The 23,565-nt window shown below is 41.6% G+C and overlaps 1 protein-coding gene across 1 annotated transcript in view; it reads right to left on the reverse strand.

The window, feature by feature from the left end:
* Nucleotides 1-23,565, reverse strand: part of cabin1 (calcineurin binding protein 1) — a 111,567-nt gene that overhangs the window by 75,713 nt on the left and 12,289 nt on the right. Inside the window, exons 16-27 of the mRNA XM_088935792.1 lie at nucleotides 23,233-23,427; nucleotides 22,308-22,544; nucleotides 21,836-21,989; nucleotides 21,148-21,263; nucleotides 19,753-19,914; nucleotides 16,145-16,351; nucleotides 13,713-13,858; nucleotides 12,713-12,974; nucleotides 10,408-10,578; nucleotides 6,912-7,001; nucleotides 6,120-6,271; nucleotides 4,346-4,554 (exon numbers count right to left, since the gene is read on the reverse strand). Coding sequence (XP_088791918.1) covers nucleotides 4,346-4,554; nucleotides 6,120-6,271; nucleotides 6,912-7,001; nucleotides 10,408-10,578; nucleotides 12,713-12,974; nucleotides 13,713-13,858; nucleotides 16,145-16,351; nucleotides 19,753-19,914; nucleotides 21,148-21,263; nucleotides 21,836-21,989; nucleotides 22,308-22,544; nucleotides 23,233-23,427 — 2,101 coding nt within the window. The remainder of the gene's footprint in view (nucleotides 1-4,345; nucleotides 4,555-6,119; nucleotides 6,272-6,911; nucleotides 7,002-10,407; nucleotides 10,579-12,712; nucleotides 12,975-13,712; nucleotides 13,859-16,144; nucleotides 16,352-19,752; nucleotides 19,915-21,147; nucleotides 21,264-21,835; nucleotides 21,990-22,307; nucleotides 22,545-23,232; nucleotides 23,428-23,565) is intronic.

Here is a 23,565-nt window from a genome sequence, read left to right on the forward strand (position 1 = left end):
TTGATGAACAAAACACTCCACTGCCCTCTCAGTCAACATCTCAGTCATATGTTCTCTGGCCCATAAAAGATGTCTATCTCACAGAGGTCAATGCCTTAACCCCAAGCTATAATCGTACTGATGTGCGGTTATGTCCTCTTGAAACGTTTCAAGCTGTAGCCTCCAAGTCTATAAATGTGAAGGTGGTGGCGTAGGACAGGTGTTCTAGGATGTAGCCAGACCCTCATAAAGCTGCAATACCTTGTTTCTCTGGACTAGTCTGCTAATAACTGAAACATACTGTACCATCTCATTCTCCAAGTAACTACAAGACGGTCTTCATTACTCAAGCAGTGCATGGGCATATCTCTCTCTGCCAGTAATTTTGAGGCAGATAAAATAATTTAGGAGACTTGAACTCATAGGTTTGTTGACTGTGCAGTATAGATCTGTGGCATAACAAAACACTATGTGTGTTAATGAAAATGAAAATGAATTCACTTGTGATGGACTGGCGTCACCCCGTCCAGGCTGCTTGCTGGGATAGGTTCCGGCTCCCCTATGACCCTGAACTGAGTGAAGCGGTTTGAAAATGGATGGAAAATGGCAAAAATCATGTTTATACCCAATGAACAGCTGTACAAATTAGACTGCTGCACCGATATCATTGAGGATAAACATATATGAGAACTAGTTTTTGATTATGGTCATGTCCATTTCAGTTAGTAACATTTCTGTGGTTCACTCCAAGCACCAAGGGTGTACTGAGTGGTTTATCACTTTTAAAGTATTTTTTTGGTTTCTTCATTGCAACTGCTGAACTAAAACAGATCTAAAAACCATCATATTCCGGAATAGTCCATTTTCAAGGTTCTACCAAGGAAATTAACCTCAAAGTCATGATTCTTCCCTGTATCCCAGACAACAAAACACTGTCAACTAGAATTAGTACCATGTGCACAATCTGTTTTCCCACCATACTGGGTTTCAACTGCTTTTCAAAAGAGTGAGATGAAGCTGATGTTCTCAAATTAACAGAAATTACCTGCTGTGAACTAAAGGGCAATCTTTTTACAACAAAAACAGTTCTTCAGAGAGAACTCCTTGGGAACAAACTTCTTTCTGAACAAAGTTTTGTTTTTTTTAGTGCAAAATTCTTTGTTACCCCACTGTACAGATGATACACACACCGTTTTTCAAATGTATTCACTTCATTGGAATGATGTCCCATTTTTTTAATGATATTTTTACGTAAATATTTTTAATCATAATTTGAAAACCCCAAATTAAAAATGTTATGGGTAAAAGAATTTGAATCCTAATAAAAACTGCACAGAAAACTCAAAAACTAAAAATACATTGATTGCATAATTACTCAGCCCTTTTACCATGGTGTACCTATATCAATTCATGTGTACAAAACCACTGTGTGCAGTAATAGTGCTTTACATAATTTCAGAATATAAACACCTGTCTCTGTAAGGTCCCTGAGTCAGGCAGATTTCAGACAAAGATTCAACTATAAAGACCAGCTTTATATGAGCATATTTGTAGGGAACACTACAGATAATATGAAAATGTGGTTAATCCATCTATCCACCCATTTTCTAAGTTGCCTATCCAGCACAGGGTCACAGGGGAGCTGGTTTCTAGCCTGGAAAGCAACAGACACAAGGCGGGGTACACCCTTGATGGGGCGCCAGTCCATCAAAGTGCAAGCACAGACAAAGTGCCCAAATAACCTACCAGCATGCCGTTGGACTGTGGGAGGAACCACTGCACCACCACGCTGCCTGCGTTTAAGACTAATCACACATATAAATCACTGCACAGCACAACATTCTAACTTCCATCAACAAGTGAAACCATAAGATACACAAACTCTGCCAAATATGGCTGACTTTTAAACTATTTTAATTAGGGGATGAAACTCCAGAAAACGGGTACACCACCAGCATTTTCTTTTAGGTGAAGACCATCGTACACCTAAAAGAAAGAATATAGATGTTAAAATCATGGACAACTGTCAAAAGTAGATACTTTGCATTGGGTGGCGAAGACCAAGCGAAATACATATAATGAGGAACAAAGAAACAAATTTAAATGGGGGCTGTGGATCTACTGAAATAAATGCTTAAAAATCGGAATTTCGTGGACTACTGAGATGTGTTCTGTCTCGAGTTTTATACACGTTTTAGTAAAAAATTATAATAATGTTATGCTCTAATCACAATAGCACTGCACAGAGCAAAGTCACATTTGTCATAAATAACTTCAGAAAAAAAGAGGGTCAAATTTATTTGCACCTCTTTGGATTCTTTAAATTAATCTTAATAAAAAACAAATCTACAGTAAGATTTTGCTAATTAAAACTGAAAGGCAAGCTTCTGGAACTATACAGGAGCCTCCAAAGCTTTCCTGTTTCCCTGGGATGGAGAAGGAAATAATACAGAGACCACTTCAACAACCGCGGACCAATGATCACTGATCTCCACAAACTGAGGGATGTTTATAAAATAATCCACCAAAAGATGAATTAACCACCTTGTTTTGTGGTATCCATTATTAAGACATTTAAGGTTACCAGTTATAGTGGCCACTACCAGGTAAAGGACACAATTGTATCTTGCCACCATGGATTGTGAAATAAGTGGCTTGGGAGATGACTGAAAAAAGCCTTGGCTGAAAAAGGACATTTCACTATAATAATGATGTGTCCAAATCAACAAAAGACTGGTTAATTGCACACAAAATATGTATGATATTGCCATCTCAATTTCTAAACTTCACTCCAATTGAATATCTGTGAAATCGAACACTTGTGGAAGGAAACCAAAGGGTCTATAATTATACATGGAAAAATGTCCATAAATGTCCCCTCTAAAGTCCCAGAACACAACAGAAGACATTGCCAGTGTAATCCCTGCCAGAGGAGAATTTACTAAACACTAACTACAAGCAGGAACAGATGTAACCATTATGTTTTCTGGACATAAATCATATGCAACAAATATGAATTTGCTTTGTATAATTCTATTAAGATTACAGTATACCCTTTTCTAAATTTTTAAGCAAAAGACATTACACAATTATGTTATTTGATGCTTACTATTCCTATTTGATCAGAAATATAGATAAATGTGCAGGATACTGTAACACCAAAATCATGTCTAGATATTTTAGTACTATACTTTTTAATATTTGGGTTGAAAAAGAGTAAATATCAGCCATTGTGTCCTCAACGTCAGTCCTGAAACTTTCAGAAAGGTGGTAAAAACAAAGTACTAACTTGGATCCAGATATCATTGCTGGATTGTGCACAGATCATCTTGGACCTTCAAATTAATTTCGCACGCAGGGATGTCCTCCAACTAAAGAAAACATCAGTGGAGATGAAGATGAAAACGGTCCTGAACATGTGTCTCACATCATGCAATGAGGATGCAAATTTCATCAAGCTCACCTGAAAGTCTGGCTTCTGCTTCGATCACAGCTTTATCCCAGCTTGCCATATCATCAGCTTGTACTGCAGCCTCTGCTTCCGATAGGCCACTTTCAAGGCACATCTTCATAAGAAATGGTTTCTTTTTATATGATTTTTGCAGGCAAATATTAAATGGAAAACCAAAGTAGGATGTATAACACAGTGTATGCAAATGCCTAAAACTGGTTATGCTTTAATTCTATTTCATTGGCCAAGTGACAGGTAGCTGCGCTTTAAACGGTATGAACCACAGCCAGGTGTGAGGTTAATCAGCGTCACTGCAGCCAGGTACAGATCCCTGGAGCCCCACGGCCCGTTGTGGTCTATACCTTCTGTATATTTTGCATTAGGGCAAGATCATAAATAAAGTGAATTTGTGAACCACCTTGTGTTATGTTTTTATGTTGAAGACTAAGTCTTCTCCTCTTGTGAAGCATTTTTGGCAGATGAATCACAATTTCACTCAAGCTCTTACCCTTATAAATGTGTGCACACATATAATATACCCATACGATAAAATAAAAGATAGTTGACCGAAAAAGTAATAAAGTCCTGTATCTGCAATGGAAACACAAAATAGCACATCTGCACAGTTATTGATACAGTTTAGCCCCAGATGATCAAATCGTGATGTCCTGACTGTATGTGTCAAAGTGTGCTTAAGCAAGCATGCCAAGAAAAAAGTCTTATCAACAGGATACCACATGAGGCAAACCAGCAGCCATATTGCCCATCTTAACACTTGCCTCTCGCCTTGCTCAGGCTGGATCATCGTGATCACCAGATCAGTTTCTCCCCAGCATATTTCCTCTCCCAGCAGCCCCACCCAAGTGATTTGAGAGCACCTCCCTGGAGTGGCAGTATCTAGAACTGGGACTGTACCATCAGCCAGGGCCTGCTCCTGCTCCTGCTGCTGCTCCTGCTGCTGCTGATGGAGGGTTTTACGTTTCACGTAATCGTGGTCAACCGGTGTGGCTGTGTAAGGTGGAGATGTCAGACCTGGCCCGGTGGAGGGGAGAGAGTTCCCAGGCGCCTGCGCCGTGCCCACAGAGGAGTGCGAATCCTCGTCGTTCACAGACAGAGGCTTCTCCCTGGTGACGGGGACAGGACAGGAAATTGAGCAGACTGACAACAACACATCACCAGGGGGGGCTATGCTCTTCTACAATTACAGGGAACATGTTGTGGGATTAGAGGAGAGCAAAATTACTTTTCACTTTACTTCAACACGTCGAAGATCCATACCTTGTTTGGTGTCACACAAATTTCAAACCAAGGGAACATAAAGGAAGGGCAGCAGGAGAACTATGATTACTGGAGTTTGGACTGAATCGAATCTATGAAGCTTTACTTCTGTGGCGAAAATGGGCAAAAACTACACAGTAGGAAGACACTTTGATGGTCTGTAGGATTTTTAAACAAGCTAAAAGGATTGTTAAGAAGAGGTCAATGACCTGTAATCATTTTCTCTCTTCTGGTGCAGTTTACATAAAATTTTTTGTTTGTAAATGGACAGCCCGCTCAGCACCACCGAGTCTATTAATAGCTGCTCTGTGTACATGCATTTTTTGCTTTTTGTTGCCATCAGTTTCAATGTGCTAAAAGGGTGAAGCCTCATAAAACCTTACAATTACAACAATTCAATCAGTACAAATCAGAATATGTATTTTTATGTTTGGATGCCTGTTCACAAACACATTTTTCATTCGGTCGCTTGACAGCTTGCGAAACTTACAAAAGCAAGTAACGTCAGTGCATCTCCGCCATCCGAGGGTTATACCAATTTATACCATCACATCGTTTTCTTCTAATTGCTCCAGGAAAGTTGCACAGCGCATTGGTGCAATCCATATTTTAGGGACACTATTTCAATATTTCCTTTTTTTTCCCCCCAAACATTAAAACTTATATGCTTGAGAAAAACACAATTTCTACGTATGTTTTGACTGTTACATTGAAAGGGTATTTACTATATCCTACACTAAACATGCTATACGTACATGGGAGAAGCACCACAAGGAACAAGATGTCACCCACCTCCAAAGTGTGGGTGACAAATTAAAGTAACTTTTTCCTGCACTGTGCACTAGTTTCAGATACATATAGAATGTGGACAAGATCTTTCCTATGGGAAAGATTATATTCCACTGCTATAGCTTAGCCACTTTCCCCCAGGAAGCAAACAAATACTGTGTCATAACACAGAGCAAAATATGTCACAGGGTAAAAAAAACCAACATGCGTTTCAAGTTGTAGGTCTCAGATTTTAGGAAAAATGCAATCATACTGTGCTTTCTCATTACCGTCAGCAACACAGACAAAATAATGATTGTGTTTCACCTTGATAGCGCTTTTGTGTTGTGACAGGAACAGCCTGTATATCACGAAATGGGAAAACTAAAGCCCTTTGCAGGACACCTACAATTTATCTGGGGAAGCCAAACCCGCAAGTCTAGAAATGGCATTGCAAGGAGAGATGATATGCTGCAGTTAGCATTAAGGAACGCCCACTGTATACAGTGCTTCTCCGTGTGGGGGAAAAAAAAATTAAAAAGTGTTTTTCAATTATGCACCTTCAGAAAAGTACGCTAATCGTCTATAAAAAGGAAAATTAGTTTTGGCTTTTACAAAAACAAACAGTTTTAGAGATGCCTACTTCTCACTGGCTTTAGGCATGCTCTTCTCTTCTCCTCTGGCGAAAGGGCCATCAGCCGCCTCCTTCAGGATATTGAAGAGCATCTCGTGGTCCAGCTCCTGCTCCCCAGCCTCCAGGAGCTTTAATATGGAGGCGCAGAGCCTGAAATACAACTGAATGGGAAAGGCCTATATGACACATCGCTCAAAGGAGAAGCCCTCCCCTGGGTTCTGCTGCACTAAAGCCCTCAAAGGTATCCTGCAGCCACCACCCCCCCCCCCGGCCTCCCTGCAGGACCCAGAACATCAACTGCGCCTCCACTTGCCAGATACAATCCGCCTTCTTCACCGGTCTTAACGATCAGTCAAAAACAAACAAACATATGCTTAAGCTTCTTCCCACTCAGCTCCTTCACAAAGGATGAATAAAAACCACTAACGTGTTCTTTTTTTTATTAATATCTAAGATGATATTACTGGACAGCTGGCATAATTAATCCCCAGCTCAAAGCTCAGCTTTAGTCTTATGAACTAATTTGGTAAAAGACAGTGCTTTTATTAAAGTCAATCCATCTTCATTCCGTTGCTAAAATGTTTGTTTTTTTTTGTCCAGACTTTCATTCTGTGGAATTTTTTTTTTAATATATCGGTCTCTGATGTGTTGTTCCATGGATTCTCTACAGAGCTGTTCCACAGGACCCATTTCCTTCGATAGAATTCCAGCAAATGTCTTCATCGGGCACAGGGGACAATTCTTGTGAAACACTCTTTTCACCATGAATTCTGCAGGGCCCTTTCCCTACACCCGACCCACCTCCAGGGCTTCCATGGCCAGCTCAGGGGGGTTATGGTAGTGGATTTTCCGGGGGTATCGGGCTGCCTCTTCATGCAAGTAATGAGCTGCCTGAAAGACATGACAAAGGTAATGAAGCCAACAGGACTCAGGATCCAGTTCTGCCTCCTTCTGACCCTTTTGATGGCAGACCAGTCAATGAGATTGTCCTAACAGCTTGAGTTTGATCCCTAATATTTTTTTTTATTTGTTTTTGGTACGGCACACAGGTTTTAATGAAGAAAACCTTAAAGGGTTAAAAAGCAATGAGCGGCTGGAAGATTTTAAATAGCACAGTTTTACATGGAGGAGAGGCTGTCCTGCTGGGTCGAAGAGGGCAGCCGAAGAGAAGACTTGTGAAACTGATCAAACCAGAAAGAAGAGGTCTCTCTTGCTGTGTAACACGAGCGGAGCAGCAGGAGACTGAAAAGACTTGCTGTTGTTTTTTTTGCTTTTATTTTTAAGAGCAGTCGACATCCTACATATATGCAGTTCTGTATGCTCTCGTTACATATAGGGAGATTGCTATAGACACCTGATTGAATACAAAATACCTTGTTTTAATGTAAAACCACATAAAACCAGCTTGAACACAAAGCAACATGGGGCTATTCTTTACAGACTGGGCTGATTCTGACCCTGACACACGCAAATACTTATACAGAATAAAGTGGTTTTTTATCCACTAATTTTAAGTGTTTTTTTTAAACATAAAATAGCCTTAAAATAGGAAAAAAACTTTCAGTCAATAAATATATTACTGAAAGTTATCCTGTAATTAAGCTTCAATTATTGCATTTCTTGTAAATAAAAGAGCAAGTTTTTAAAGCCAATCTGAATAAACAATTAAGAAACATTATTTCACCATTACAGTTCGATATTTAGCACTTCTTAATTAGAGGTTTAGTCATCTTTCTTCTGTGAATTGTCTGCAGGATTAGGACAACCCATAAACTGAAATTTCCCTCGTTACAAATGGGAGCAAGACGGTAAAACATCCACTCCCTCCACAAAATGGCTTCTCTTGTTCAACGTCCTCAGAGCTGAGAAAAGCAAGGCTTGCGTTGCACTTTGACGTCTGCGTTTTCTGGAGTGCCTCCAGAAGCAGCGTGCTGGGAGTGTGACTCTCTGCCGGCACCTGGTCAGACCCACCGCGCTCCCACCTTAACACTGCAGGCAAGCCGCGGCCGTGCTGAAGCAGCAGGAACTTGTGGGAAGAGTGGGCAGAAAACATGTTGAGCACAAGGCAATATGCGTGGGCCCAAGCCACAAACACATCAGTGGCTCCATGCCTGTCTGCCTCAGAGCCTGACAACGCACAGCCGGAACAGACTAGAGAGGATGTCAGTGTGCTGCCTCACAGGCTGAGCTGAGCCAGGGGTACGGCCACTCTCTCTGGTACCGTCATGAGACGGAATTGCTCTCTCCTGCCTTCCAAATTTCCCTCACAGCAATTACAAATTCAGAGACCATTTCAGAGGACATGCTAGTAAACTACAGCGAAAGGATTAATATGAACTTATTATAACGGACCCATGTGCCTTTTATTGTCGACATCATTCACAATACACTTTTGCCTCAATCTGGAGAGCCAAACAAACATGCAGCTACTGTGCGTTGTCTGCAGACAGAGAAAGCTTGACTTCTGCTCGGGGAGTGCACTGTCATTTAGTGAGTGCCCGTTTGAAACTTTCGGACTGGCACTTAGAGAATGCAGACTTGCGCATTATGATGTTGCTGAATGTAGTTCCCCAGGCAGATACATTTACACTTGCCAGAATTTGGCATTGTTTTTTTAAACCCGGATCAGGAAGGAGATTCTCAAACCTGTTGTTTGAAATTGTTGTAAAATCAGTAAAAAATGGGAGGTATTAATAAGCCTTTATTATATTAGCTTTTATGTTCCTATGTATTGACCTTATCAGATCATATTTTTCTCACAGATTCATTATAATACTGATCAATTTAATATAGGACACCTTTAGTGCAAATGTTTGCTTAGGTCCATCAATTAATTCTGCATACATGGAAAGTATCAAGAACGCAATACAGAAATGATATACTGTATATGTTCATACAGTATATCATATATAAGCCATACATATCGCTCTCACCTATTATTAATCTAGGTCTAATTTAAAGCAAAAATGAAAATGTGCAGAATTCCAGCAGGAACAGGAACTGAATTTTGGAATTCTCTGTGAAAGCAACCCAGGAGTACAACCAGTAAAAAAATAACATTAAATTCATTTCTACTGTACACAGACATAGATAAGCATTAAAATGCTCTGGAATCTGGAGTCTTTTTTTCCCCCCAGCAATAGAATTGCACTAAATAGTACATGTCGGCTTGCAAAGAATAATCACTACCACTACAGAACCTTCCCAGCAAGTCCCTTGCTTAGAATTGCAAATGATGCAAACTGACACCTTTCACACGCTCTTGGCGACAACACTACGAAAACGAGCATTCATCAGAATATCGCGCAGACTTCAGAAGCTTTCAGACTGGATTACTCTTCAGCCTCACTCGAAATGAAGGAATTTTATCTACAGTTAGCATAGTCAAGTGCTGTCATACTTCTGGTGTGAGAAAAACAAACATACAAACAAAAATACATTTAACTATACATTCAGTTCAGTGTCATTTTCAGGTCTCTACATACATCATCTGATCAAGTTGTGGCATTTTCCGTTTTCCATTCTCTATTATTCCTGCACATACAGTGAATGCTTTTTCTTAAGTGTAGGCATGGATATGCCCTGCTGCTCGGCATCTCCAGGTGATGCAGGTTCTGAAAAGACACCTCAAACCTCCCTCAGAAAGAGCACGACTGGGAGGCAAATTAAAATGTCACACTTCTTCGACGCCTGATAGTGGAAAAACTGCACAGAAACTCATACAACAGATGACAACAATAGTTTGCTACTGAAGCAACTGTTTTCTTCTGGCAGAAGTAGTTTTAAAATTTAATTTTAAAATTTTATCATTTATAATTTTTAAATTTTAATTATAATTTTCATACGGGGAGGCACAGTGGTTAGCCGTGCAGTACTGGGGCCCCCGGTTCAAATCCGGACCTGGGGTGCCGTCTACGTGGAGACAATGTTCTACCAGTGCTCCAATTATTTTCCCCCGAAGTGCTCCAGTTTCCTCCCATAGTCCAAAGACATACAGGTAAGTTCCCTTACTTCTGGAAAAGCCGGCCCTGGTGTGAGTGTGTGTTTCTGTCTGCTCTGTAAAGGACTGACTTCCCTTCTAGGCTATCCCACTGCTTGCTGGGATACTTTCCCACATCCCTGAATTGGAAGAAGCGATAGAAAATGGATGGATGGATGGGGGGGGGGGGGAATCTTCGTATGCTGAACAAACAAGAAACATATCAACACCAAAGAAAAGAAAACAGCATGACAGACTGCTGCTGTACTTGATTTGCCTCTCCTTGCGTATGGGCCCAAAGGGCCTTTCGTCCCAGACCTGTTTGTAGAGCAGCAGGTAGTCCTGGGGATGCTGCTTGCGTTTCTCCGCGATCTTGCCCAGCATGTAGTGAATGAGCCACTCCTCCTCGTCCCCGTCCCCCTCACAGCGGGTGGCTCCCTGGAAACACTGGGAGGCCGTCTCTAGCATGGAGTCTCTGCGCTCCTCCATCTGAAACACACAGAGGAGAGGTCAGAGGAACACTATACCTGCTCTGGGGCTGTATGCATCAGCACTGGGTCAGGGTTTAGATGCTCTGGAACTGTATGTATTCCAGCACTCAGCACCTTAGTCACACTAGAGCAGCTCTGGGACTGTATGTACGTCAGCTCTGAGAATCTGGTTCACGGGAACACTGTAGCTGTTCTTGGGCTGTATGTGCACCCAGACCCAGCACCTGGGTCATAGGATAGTTGCACTGGGACTGTATGCAAACCAGCTCTCAGCAACCACTGTAGGTCAGAGGAACAGTACAGCTTCTGTAGCTTCACTAAATCTCTACGTTCTAAACTATATATATATTATCATATAAATGTAATCAGTTTCACAATCCACTGATATGCTTCACACCAGCCACATTTCTGTTTACGCTCAATAGAGTCCATTTCTTTCAAACTGATCCTGCCTCAGGCTTTGAAAACGAACCTCAGACCACACCAAAAGAACGGCCACTCTCTCTCGAAATACAGGATATAGTATATATCTGTTGTACACAGGGAGACTTAGATGGGCCAAAAAAACTTAAGATTGCCAGACCAATTGAGTTTTATCAAGCAAAAGTACAGCATCCGTTCCGGGAGGAGTGTGTTACTGAAAACATGAGACAAAGCCACGCTTTTGAGGGACTTCACCTGACCTGCCCAGGCTGCTACAAAAATCACTTAATGTTGCCTTTAGCTTATTCATCCCACTGACACGCTGAGTGGGTGCCACACATTTCAAACCTTTTAATGCAGGTTAAAAGTAGCTGACACATATGGTATAAGAAGTGATCTGACAACTAGATGCAACAGTGAAAGTCTAGGCTCTTGCCTCCTAGGGACAGTAACAGGAATCACTGTACGAAGAAAAGCACCTCACAGCTGTCATCCGTAGGGCAGAGGCAGCCGCTGTAGCTGACTCACCTCTCAGACACTAATCAGCATCACTTTCTGCACCTGACTGAAAAGTTTCCTTTTCAAAAAGCACTGAGACTTCTTTTAGTGTGATTGTTTGTGCTTTGGAGGGAACAGACTCTTTCAATGAACATGCTTTGCTGTTCTGACTAAGAAGTACACTGAAAAATGCTAAATAAACAGGGTGTTCTCTGATAAAGACAACACCAAGCCCCCAGATTAAAATGTAATGTTAACAAGAGCAAGGCTGACATCAACAAAAATACAAAAACCTTATAAGTCAGAAAAATCCCATTTGGTAAAAAAAAATACAATTTATTATTCTGTCAAAAGAATCTTATTCTGGAAACCTGCTAACCAATCTCTGTTCTGTTTAATACTTTAACACCTAATTGGTTGAACACAGAATTAGATCTTAAACCTTTTTTATAAAAAAAGTTGATTTATAATAAAACAGATCTGAATATTAAAAGGTTTTACATTATAAATTAGAAAAAGAAACTATTTCTGTTAACAGTTGTAATTCTGAAAATATATTGACATGTCTATATCATATGTTGTACATGGGTCTTAACTGCTATTGCATTTATGGCCAGATGGACCTTTTTAACCTCATGACTGTCTTTTTAAAGAAAAGGTCAGCTTCCTTTTGTACGTGAAATGCCAACGATGTGGGAATTCCAGTGTGTATCAGATCGCCATCCAGACAAAAATGTTTGCATTGATAAAGGCTTGTGTTTGCCAAAACACTGACAAGTGTTAATAAATTGTTTTACAGTAGAGGGAGTGTGCACCTGATTGATGTTTGCCATTGGTACTGATTTCTCTACTGGGCAGCTCATCTTGAATCTCTAGGAGTGTGTGTGAAGGATGTACCGTGTACTGTGGCTAAGGATCTGCGCCTGTGGCTGGAAGGTTGCCGGTTCGAATCCTGCGGCCGGCAGAGGGATCCTACTCCGCTGGGCCCCTGAGCAAGGCCCTTAACCCCAACTGCTCCAGGGGCGCCGTATGAATGGCTGAGCCTGCGCTCTGAGCCCAAGCTTCTCTCCCTGTCTGTGTGTCTGTGTGTCTCATGGAGAGCAAGCTGGGGTATGCGAAAACACAAATTCCCAATGCAGGAAATTGTATATGGCTAATAAAGTGAGCTCATCCTATCTCAATTTTCTCCTTCTCCACACGGCGGGCCTCACCTGCTTGACCACCTCTGGCGGCAGCTCCGCCCTCCACTGCTTGAGCTGGCGCGAAGCGAAGGAGTGCAGGGCGTAGGACATGGTGCCGTACTCGATCCACAGGGACAGGTTGGAGCAGTCGATCTCCAGAGCGCGCTTGAAGCAGTTGAGCACCGACATCGAGTGCTTCCAGATGGGGCCGTCGCTCTTCAGCTCGTTGGAGTTCAGCTTGTCCTGGATCCGGCTGGCCCTGGCCAGAGCCATGCCAGCCCAGGAGTCAAACCTGCCAAGCAGACAAGCGCACCAGCCCATGACGTCGGGCCCCATCGAGAGCCTCCTGCCCAACGACGCCAAAAACCCACAGGCCAGCAGGAAATACACTGTCTGCTGTCAATAAAACAAGCTAAAACAGGACTCACGATTCACCTTTTGAACCGGCTGATTTTTCTGCATGTTTATTCTAACTGATAAACATTACCCACATTTTCTCTAGGATTTGAGAGCTTACTACAAGCTTTTAATTATTTCGAAAAAGGCTAGCATGCCAATTTAAAAAGGACAATGTGGATATCTACCAGTTTATACATTACGTTGAAGTCACCTACTTAATTCTAACCATATACTGCAAGAGAAGAAAAATCCTAAACAATCAAATCGCAGTCATAACACAGACTGAGTGCATTCAGTATATTAAGCGCATGATATTTCCTTAATTATTTTCCAAGTAGTTTACTTGTATTCAAAATAAAAATAAGCACAGACACCGATTTGTACTTTATTTTTTTGCGGTAGAAACACATTCAGGAAAGTTCAGGACATAAAATCTGAAATAACTTTTCAGGTTCATCATCTGACACAATAACGACATGGCTGAAATTGTCATGCTAATCAAAAGATACAAACGGAAACTCCCTCTTATGCCTGAAAAACGTTTCAAAGTGGGAAATCTGTAAAACAAACATCACGTGTCACATAGTGGGCAAGCGTGATGGATGGCATACTGCCTCCAGAGCTGACTGACCTGTCAGGATGCAGGCAGATATCATGCATGTAGAATTTAATGGCCTTGGACTGCTCTTTGTTTTTGAAGTGATAATCGGCAAGAAGGTAATACAGCTCATTCACCACAGGAGGCACTGGACCTGCCCCTTCAGGAAGACAAGGCACCTAGACGAGAAGGCAGAGGTGGGTGGGGGGGGGGATGTTAAGCGAGCGTTACTTTGTTGGGCTCTAAGGAAAGCTACTGATGAGTCAGGCAGAGAACTCTGTTCATTTAGGAGAACTCTGTTTCTTGAGGGCAGAGGAGTACTGAGATTTGAGTCCCTAATGATTCCTAAATTGCTTATTTTACCAAATCACCTTTCTAACAGATCTCAATGTAACTGTCCCATATGAAACTGGCTATTTAACAGTGACCTGGTTGGGGTTCTCCAGTTAGAGATCCTTGATATAAACAGTCATGACCACCAAAATACACATCATATTTCTTCTGGTTAACTGAAATGGGTCAGTGATTACTCAATCTGCTCCATTTTCTTACCATCCTGACTTATGGATAAACAGACACTCCCTGTCATGATGCAGCCACAGCCTTGTTTCTGTCCAACGACATTTTGAGATTAATGAGATTTTTTAGCTTGCATCAATTTATTGTCTCTCGGAGAGACTTTTCGTGGCACTACACCGAATGTGCCAGCACTGTACACAGAGGCAACATGCCAGAAAAACAAAGGGAAACTGCTTTTAGTAGAAGAGGAGATACACTTTAAAAAGGGAAAGCAAAAAGAGAAAATAAAAGAGGGAGGATGCAGTTAAAATACCACCTTTTAGCATTAAAAAAAACAGTATTGCTCCGATACCTTTTTAAGACTAAACACATTAATGACTCAAATTTCTCCATGGCCGACAGCTATATAAAATGCAGCTGCCAGGAGAACTGGATGGAGAAAAACAGTGGAAATGGAAAGGGAGAGTGCAAGAAAAAAGAAAACTGCTACAGTATGTTATGCTCATAGTTTGCTCGGCATGTTATCTTTGGAGCGGCCCCCGCATAAACAAGCGCATATAAACAGCTGCTTGCCACAATCCGTTTCCAGCAGCGACTGGGAGTAAAAACAGTAAGATGAAAAAATCAACACAAGCGCTTCCAACTTGAATGTGCTTTCCCCCCTCTGCTGCTCGGGATTTAGTCATTGGAGACCCTGTCCTGACATCGAGGGGGTCCGGCAGCAGCAACGGTCTCCTCTATTTGCTCAGCGCACACTGAGACCACGGCCCCGCGGTGCGAACACTTACTCAGACATGCCAGGCACAGTCCTCCCATTATTACTGACTGGAGGGTGGCTGCCAGCTCAAACAGCACAGCTTGTTATGTTTTTACTAACATTTTTTTTTCCCCATCAATATTTATAAAGACAGATATACAAACAGGGACGAACCGGTGTAAAATCCAGGAGAGCCTGACAGCCACATATGCTCACAGTGAGAAGAAGAAATAAAAATATACAGAAGACAGCCGGGACAAACAGATGCGTGTAATATTATTACACAACTTACGGTGCATAAGAAACGTACAGTGTGACAGATATTGGATTAGGACAGATATCATGCTATGATTCATTCACAAGACAGTAAAGTCTTGATTATTCAAGAAATTTACAGTTATATCTGTTAATAAACATTTTACTGCAGTCTTTCGGTGTGCAGTTTATTGCTAAAGAGGACTATAATGAAATGCAGTCAAGCTGCACAGGGAGCCTTAACTTTTTGCTTATGCTTACAGTAGCATTTTGATTTTTTATTACGGTTTTGTTTTTTCCCCCCATAAATTTACTACCTCACCAGTAAAAGTACTACCTCACTACCTCACCAAGTGAGGCTCCGAGGAGTGATTTGGTACCTTCAAAATCCCTTCTAAGAAACAATAATTCTTTCAGGCAGATAATTGGAAAATGCTCTGTGGGAAACATACAAAAAAGAGGATATTTCCAGAATGTCATCATCAGAAAGATTGCCAATGGACTTCAGACAAATCTTAATTTTCCAACATTAAAATGTACAGTTATGTTTACTGTATATTACAATTACAATCCTGTAAATATACACGAATGGACTTTTATAAATGTATAACCTTCAGATATTTTTTTTTCCCCCAGAGGATTTTTTTGTGCAATTCCACATACATCTAATTGCTTTAAATGTCATTAAAATACTTTACTTTAACGTTTACACTGCTTTTCACTCACATGTACCAAGACTCAAACTGAACAAAAAAAGTATCGGGGGTCCATCAAGCTACAAAAACTAATCAGTCCCCAACTCCAAAAATTATATTATTTCTTAAAACCTTGCCAATAAACTGGACTGAGTGCTGGCAGTGGCAGTAGAATGCTATAACACACTTAAATGGTTTTGCACCAGTTAGGACACACCCATGTGTTCTGGGGCACATACCTTGTGAGAAACCCCCTCAATGTAGGCCGAAACCTCCTCCACAGTCAGAGTGGGCTTGTCACTGCGAGGGACGATGCAGGAGATCCGCTTCAGGAGGTTGGCCAGATCGGCTGACACGGTGCTGGTCTTGTAGCTGTCGAACTCGGGCAAAGTCTTGGGCTTGAAGTATTCGAACATGAAGAGAGCGTCGGTCCACAGCAGCTCCACCTGCAGCACAGCAACATGGCAACAGAGTAAACAGCCAAACCGCCCCCCCAGATCCCAGGTTCTCTTTCCTTAAAGTCGCCGGGGAAGCAAAGACGAGTACCACAGCACAGGACTCTTGCCTAGTTTCAGAAACTACAGCAAAGTATTTTAATACCGTTTAAACACCAAGTCTGTCAACGTGTATTTATTTAAACGAATCCAGAACATATCCAGACCCTTGACAGAGGATTAAAGGAAAACTGCCGTCCCAATTTCTTAGAGCGGTTGTTAAATCTCGGTAATGAATTAAGTTCACTGATGTTATAAAAAAAAAGAAAAATTTCAAATTAAGCACAAACTCGTCAACTTTGTGAAAGTACTGGAAGTCGCCATGTTGTTGCAAACTTGCATTCAAGTTCCCACAAATTGGGATGCGTTGTGGCCCTTCCTGCTCACTAGTCTCTAAAATGACTCATGTAATTTAGTCATGTACAAGCAAATACCACAGCAGCAGGTAAAAACACAATTAAAACAGCTAAAAACACAATGCAAAATAAAACGAACTTCAATAAAAATGTAGATGGGAAGAGACAAATTATGTAGCATAATTTACTTTAAAAAAATACTTAAGAGTATGCGGTACATCTACCTTCTTATTAAAGCCAAATTAAGACTGGTTAAATATCTCTCTAAGTATGCACCTCAAGACTTCTAGTGCTCAGTGGAAAAACAAACTGAATGAGCAGCCCAGGTTGCCTTGAGCCTTGAGATAAGATATACAAAATACACCCAGGTGCTTCACTTTCTCATCTCCTGACAAAGAACGCCTCTCAATACAAGCTGGACTATAGACCACTAGACACTGCAAAAAGGTTCCCTTCTGCCCAACAGCACTGTGAAGATATTTGTGCAGATGGCCTTTGTCAATTTTTTCAGTTCTGTGCACCATTTGCATGGGAATACTTCACATGCCGCAGAAAGCAGTCAATATGTTCTTCAAGTGAATGGCAGTCTACATGCAGAGACGTTCCTTAGATGCTCAGATCAGTCAATATTTCCTCAAATCTTTCATTCTCTTTGCTTGTGAATTCACTTTCAATCCTTATGGGAGATTTCATATTTTCACTGCTAATCATATCCCTAGTGGTTTTAACAATCATATGCTGGAGTAGAGGGAAAAAAGAAAACTCCCCGGATTTCATCAGATTAAATCACATGCAGCAGACAAAATAGAATTCAAGTAAACAAATACTTCAACATAGTTGCTTTCAAGATTCTGAGTAATTCTGAAATCCTGAAAAAATAGGTTTTTGACAGTACATACTATTGTCCTTAATACAACAAATTCTGATTAAAACTTCAATAAGGAAATTCACAATTTGCATATGTAACTTTGACTTGTGAAAATGTGTTCCCTGGCCATCGATCAACAAAATGTAATTTGAGGTAAGCTCCTATTTCTCCTGTAAAAATCAAGGGGCTATATTAATCAATTTCTGAAGATTTAATAATAAGAATAAAATATCTACATGAGCAACACCCAGCTGGGTAAGCAGGTAATGCAAAACATATATCAAGCTACCAAGCATTCAATAATTGAAGACAGGGCAATTTATTAATCCAGAAATTAATCCCCCCCTTAAAATGAACAGGATTGTGTTGCTAATGCCAGAATCTGCTGCCAAATCATGTACAATAACAACCGTGATAGAACTGTAAATATACCAGACTCCAAGACTCTGACTCACACAAGCAAAATCTTATCCCTGCTAGATTTTATTATTTCCCTGCTTCTGCCAGCTTTTCAGGAGAGAGTTTATGTAAAGAGCTGGCAGCTCCTCCTTTGAACACACACAAGGACACCCCCCCACCTCACGGCACTAAGAGAAGGTTGTATAGGTTTTGTATACTCATATGCAAATGAGCTAGCATTCAAAATGAAATGTTGGGGAAAACCTTTTCAGGCCACACAAAAATGTGATCTTTAATACAGTATAAATTAAATAAACCAGTATGTGGCTGCAGCACAGGTCTACACATTTAAAACTGATGTAGTCATCCTCCCAGAATATTTGAAAATGGTAAGACTCAAAGTTTGTGAAATCTGCTCTCCACATACTAGTATTAACTTTTGTTACTAGTAGCAAAACAAAAGTAAAAGGAGAGTCAATGCACCTGACAAGTTCTCCTTTAAAGACTGTCAGTACAGTCAACACTGCAACATGACAGGTTATCTTTCAAGAGCCTAGTCGTGATAGATGAAGTCAAACAATTTCAAACAAACGCAAATTCATATATTATTCAACACTGATAAAAACAATAAAAAGGTTTGCCCCCGAGCTTGAATTAAAACAGACGTTAAAAGGTCGGTACGCCAATCCATTTTCTTTTAGCTGTCCATGTAAACTAGTTATAAGTATATAATAAGTAATACGCTTTGCCTAAAGTGTGATATCAGCACAAACATGGCTGTAACTTTGACAACTAATGTCCCTAAAGGAACAATAATAAATTCAGTGCCTGTTTTTAACTAGCAGACCATGACTTGGCGGGCTGGTATTAATTTAACAGTAGGCCATCTCTTGTTTCCTCATAGATTTATAACTGGGCCTCTTTAAAACAGAGCATTCATGCTTGACGGTCTGCCTGATGTAAAATGCACAGTTCATACAGACGCACATCCAAGGCTGCCTGCCCCCTAATGGACTGCTATCTCACTACAATCACAAGCCTGAACACAGCCAAACAAAAGGCTATGACTTACATTTAACATTGTAAAGGGGTATTTAAAAGCTAAAAAATGGAGATTTCCTAATTTGGTGCCTTCGGGTTATTTTTTTTCCAATTGAAATCATAATGCATACATGTTATACCAGTACATTTTTTAATTAAATTAAATAATTTAAAATAACATGAATATGACAAATAGTTTGTTCATGACACGCTTATATCTGAAAATCTGATCAAATCTGAAAATCTGGTAAACTAGTAAATCAACCACATGATTTCTATACTTTTGTTTTCCTGTATAAATATCTTTTAAGTAAAACTGCAGTCTCAATTTCTCAGACGGGTTACATAGTCTTGTTATAAAATTAATTTATGGATGGTATTGCATAATTTGATACATTCTGAATTTAAGCACAAAATCATTAACTTTGTGAAAGTACTGTACGTGCGTCATGTTGTCATAAATTTCTGGCTGCGACACAGGTGAGAGCAAAGGTTCGCAAGAATTGTGACATGAAGTGGCCCTTCCTGCTCGCTAGTCACTGTAATGACTAATGCAATGCGATGTACAAGCGAATAAGAACTGGTTATACAGCAGACATTTCACCACAGAAATGTTCCAACATGATCTGCAGAGTTAACAAGTAAGTAGTATTTGTCGGCAAAACCGTCACAAAGTGACTGTGACTCACCTGCTGGGCAGAGTGCTCCTCCAGGTACCGAGCCTTGCTCTTCTTGCTGGGGTAGGTGTAAAGGCAGTAGAAGCACTGTTCAAGGGCCGTCTCCAACTCCTCTTTGTAAGGATGGGCGTCCTCAGAGCTGGGGGCTGTCAGCTCCTTCTGTAACACTAGAACCTGCCACACACACACACACAGTCTAAAAACCAGTGAACCAGCAGAGGCTCAGAACTTCAGTCACAAACTGGAACAGAAGACCAAACTCGAAAAAACCAACCTTGCCAAGCTAAAGGACTGAGGAATATTACCAAAACCTCGCGAGACAGAATTGTGCCATGTCACCGAGATCGTAAAACAGATGTCTTGTCCTTTCCTCAACTGGACTTGCTCAGAAGGTCGAATACCTTATAACCATAAAAAATCTTCTGTCTGTAAAGACTGTTAGTCTAGTCTCTTTTTTCGAGTTTTATATTTGCAATTTTGCCTATCCGCACAAAATTACAAGTGACTGTTTTGTTTGCACTTGCAGGCTCCCACTTGCACATCTTCATCTCAAGGATCTGCTGTGCTTCACCCGACCTGCATAATTCTCTGAAGTAAAGGCACAGCTTAGTTAACATGTCTGGTTGTTCTGCTTGGTTACATGTTTATGCAGAAGTGCATCGTGGATCATGCTTTAGTAATTCAGCTTCAATCAGAAAAACATCAAAGGTACGTTGTGTGTAGACCATTTATGAGAGTAATGTGAGTTATGTGAGCCAGTTATGAAAACAAAAGAAATTAAAGAAGAAAGAGAAATTGCGGGAGAGTGGATTGGTTGAGTGGGAAGAGAGTGAGTACATTCAATTTTACTTTCTTGTCTGTTATGACTGTGCTGCAAACTTTATTGCAGGACAGCACTGCTTCCTTTATCATAGTAATAAAAACAAGTTCTAAAAAGTGAAGAAAACATCTACTAAGAAGGAAAAGAATTCTAATACAGGGTATTAGGATATTGTTTGCACATGCAACAACTTTACTTAGAGGGTGAAAACTGATTTGGTTTAAGTTTACAATATTCATGCAAGGCAAGTTGATGACTAACTGGCAATTCCAAAAACTGTGAAAAATAAATGATGATTTTACCCTTAAAAATGTGCTATGGTTGAGGGATGCCACTTCAAATTGGCACTTAATCAGCAGTATGGGTTGTGCTGCCTGTGACATGTTAAAAGACAGTTGGCTTGCAGCTGGGTGTATTGGAGGAGTCTGCCTGCAAGTCCTCATTCTCCCCCAGCTGCGTGCAGTCGCAAGGTCCATAGACGCTCATGTTTTTCACGTCTCGACTGGTGGCTAACCAAACATTAGCCACCAACATTAGGAGCATTAGCTACTTTTGTATTGCAGCAATTCTGTAAAAAAGCCCCTTACATAGAACTTCAGAAGAGCACCGTCTGAGTTGCAGCACCAAGACCTTCGGCCAAGATACTCATGGGCAGTGTTGAGCAGCATCAGGGAAGATGGCAACATGGGGGTGTCGGGGTCATCTGAAGAGAAACGCAGGGACTGCTGAAGGCTTCATTCTGCCTGAAAGCTGCTCTGCCACCATCTATATAAAATAGGCTGGCAAATAGCTCCAAAAACCCAACAACTGTTAAGGTACAATAGGTTATAACGAGACAGAAACTAATCATTTCCTTTCTGGCTTGAACCAGGTTCCCATTCAATGAAGCTCTTTCATTCTTCATGTCACCACGTTCCCCAAAGATGAATGCATTCAATTCGAAGAATAGCCAAATAAAAGAATCACGGGTACATACTGCCATCCTAATTTAGATTTCGCAGAGTACAATGCCCAATGTTAAGGGGAGTGAATTCTGTAAGAACAGTAACAAAACGCAGATTCTATGAATGTGCATTGTAAAACTGTAAAAAAAACAGCACTTCTCCCATTCAAAAACTAAATGGAGAAAAACCTAAAATAGATACATTTTAACTGAATCTGAAAAATTAAACTAAATGATGAAGGCGAATCCATTTCAATCTAGCACAAAGGGCCCACCAGTCGCGGGGTGCCAAAACAGGGAAGACCCAGGGCTCCATGCTGACAAGGACTCACCCTCCTCCTCCTCAGCCTGCAGATGCTGTTTGCGCAGGCAGTCGAAGGTGACCTCCTCGTGTTTGATGATGCGGTGCAGTATGATCCAGGGCAGCACCGATGACATGTAGGGTTCCTTGAGGTCCTCAGAGACTGCCATGCTGCAGTCTATCAGCTAGAGCAGGAAATGAAAAGAACTGAAGGCTAACTGGCTGAATAATGCTTGCATTGTCTTGTTACAACGCTGTACTGACCTTATATTAAAACTGAAAAAATGACACCACAAAGCCAATCTCAGATTGTGGAAACAGTTCAGTTGTTAGAACTTTCAATTCTGTTCCAGTAACTGCTACAACCCAAATGGGTTTGGTCATCTCTCGCATATCGGTCACTAAACCTCCACATTTTATGTTATTCCAAAAATTTTTTAAAGAACTGGAAGAGCAAGATTTCCCTCTACCACTACAACCCTCTCGGAATAACCGGGCTGCACCTGGATGAGGTTGCTGCTGAGCCGGGCCATGCTGGCGGAGCGAGCGGCGGTCTGCAGGATGTCAGGGGCCCGGGACAGGCATAGGTCGATTCCCCCCAGCAGCTGCGTCACTGTGGTGGCCCACTCCTCTTTGGCCGAGGGGATGGAGACATTGCTCAGCTGCTGGAAGGCCTCATTAAGCGCCACCTCGGAGCACTCCAGACACTGCCGGAAATCCTGCTGCTGCAGCAGGGAGTTCTGCACGCAGCGTGAGCAGGAGGGGAAGAGAGGGAAAGAAAAAGGGAAATCACTCCATTGGCATGATGGAGCGATTCCTTCTGTGGTTCAGCACCATACTGGGAATCCATCTATTCATTTTCTAACCACTTTTTCCTATTCAGGGACGCAGAGGAGCCGGAGCCTGTCCCAGCAAGCAATAAGCACGAGGCTGGACAGGATGCCAGTCCATCCCAGGGCATACACAGAGGTAAACACCCACACACTCCTACCAGGGCAAATTTTCTCCAAAGCCAATTATGTACCATTTTAGATTGTGGGAGAGAACCAGAGCACCTGGAGGAAACCCACATGATCATGGAAAGAACAAACTCCACACAGATAGCGCCCCAGGTCTGGAATTGTACCACAGGCCCCAGCTCTGTGAAGCATCAGTGCTAACCACAGGGCTGCCCCAAAGTAGGTATCATGAAGGGATAATCATGATACGCCACAATTCTTTAACTGTTTAAACAACTTAAGCTTAAATCTTTGGAAAGGAAATCTGTGTATTCAAATTAAGAATACACACTGATGCAAAATAACAACGGTAATTTTTCAGATGCTAAATTGAGGCCTAGTGACCACAAATACTGACACTCCCACCGAGTTTGACATTAGACACAATGAAAATATAAAAGAATTGCCCCAGGGCCCCAAGTAGGAGTACCTGTAGCAGCAGCAGCTGTGCGGGCCGTTCAGGGATGGAGCCGACGAACTCCAGGGATTTGACCCTGCCTGAAACCCCATTGCTGAGGGTGGGCCGCAGCAGCCGAACGACTGCCTCGTAGTCCCCTGCCTCAAACAGCCGCTGGATCTCCTCCAGGGACTGGCAGCGCTCCAGAGACTTCAGCTTCTTGTCAATCTTCCAGGGATGGCACAGAAAGAAATTCGACACATCAGTTCTCTGCCGCACACAGCACGAAAGCAGCCGCTTCGAACTTGTCATCTGCTTTCCCTGCACGCTGCTGAACATTGCTTGGTGTCAGCAGCAGTACTGTAC

Source organism: Atractosteus spatula, chromosome 17, assembly GCF_055471065.1.
Source record: "Atractosteus spatula isolate fAtrSpa1 chromosome 17, fAtrSpa1.hap1, whole genome shotgun sequence".
NCBI lineage: Eukaryota > Metazoa > Chordata > Actinopteri > Semionotiformes > Lepisosteidae > Atractosteus > Atractosteus spatula.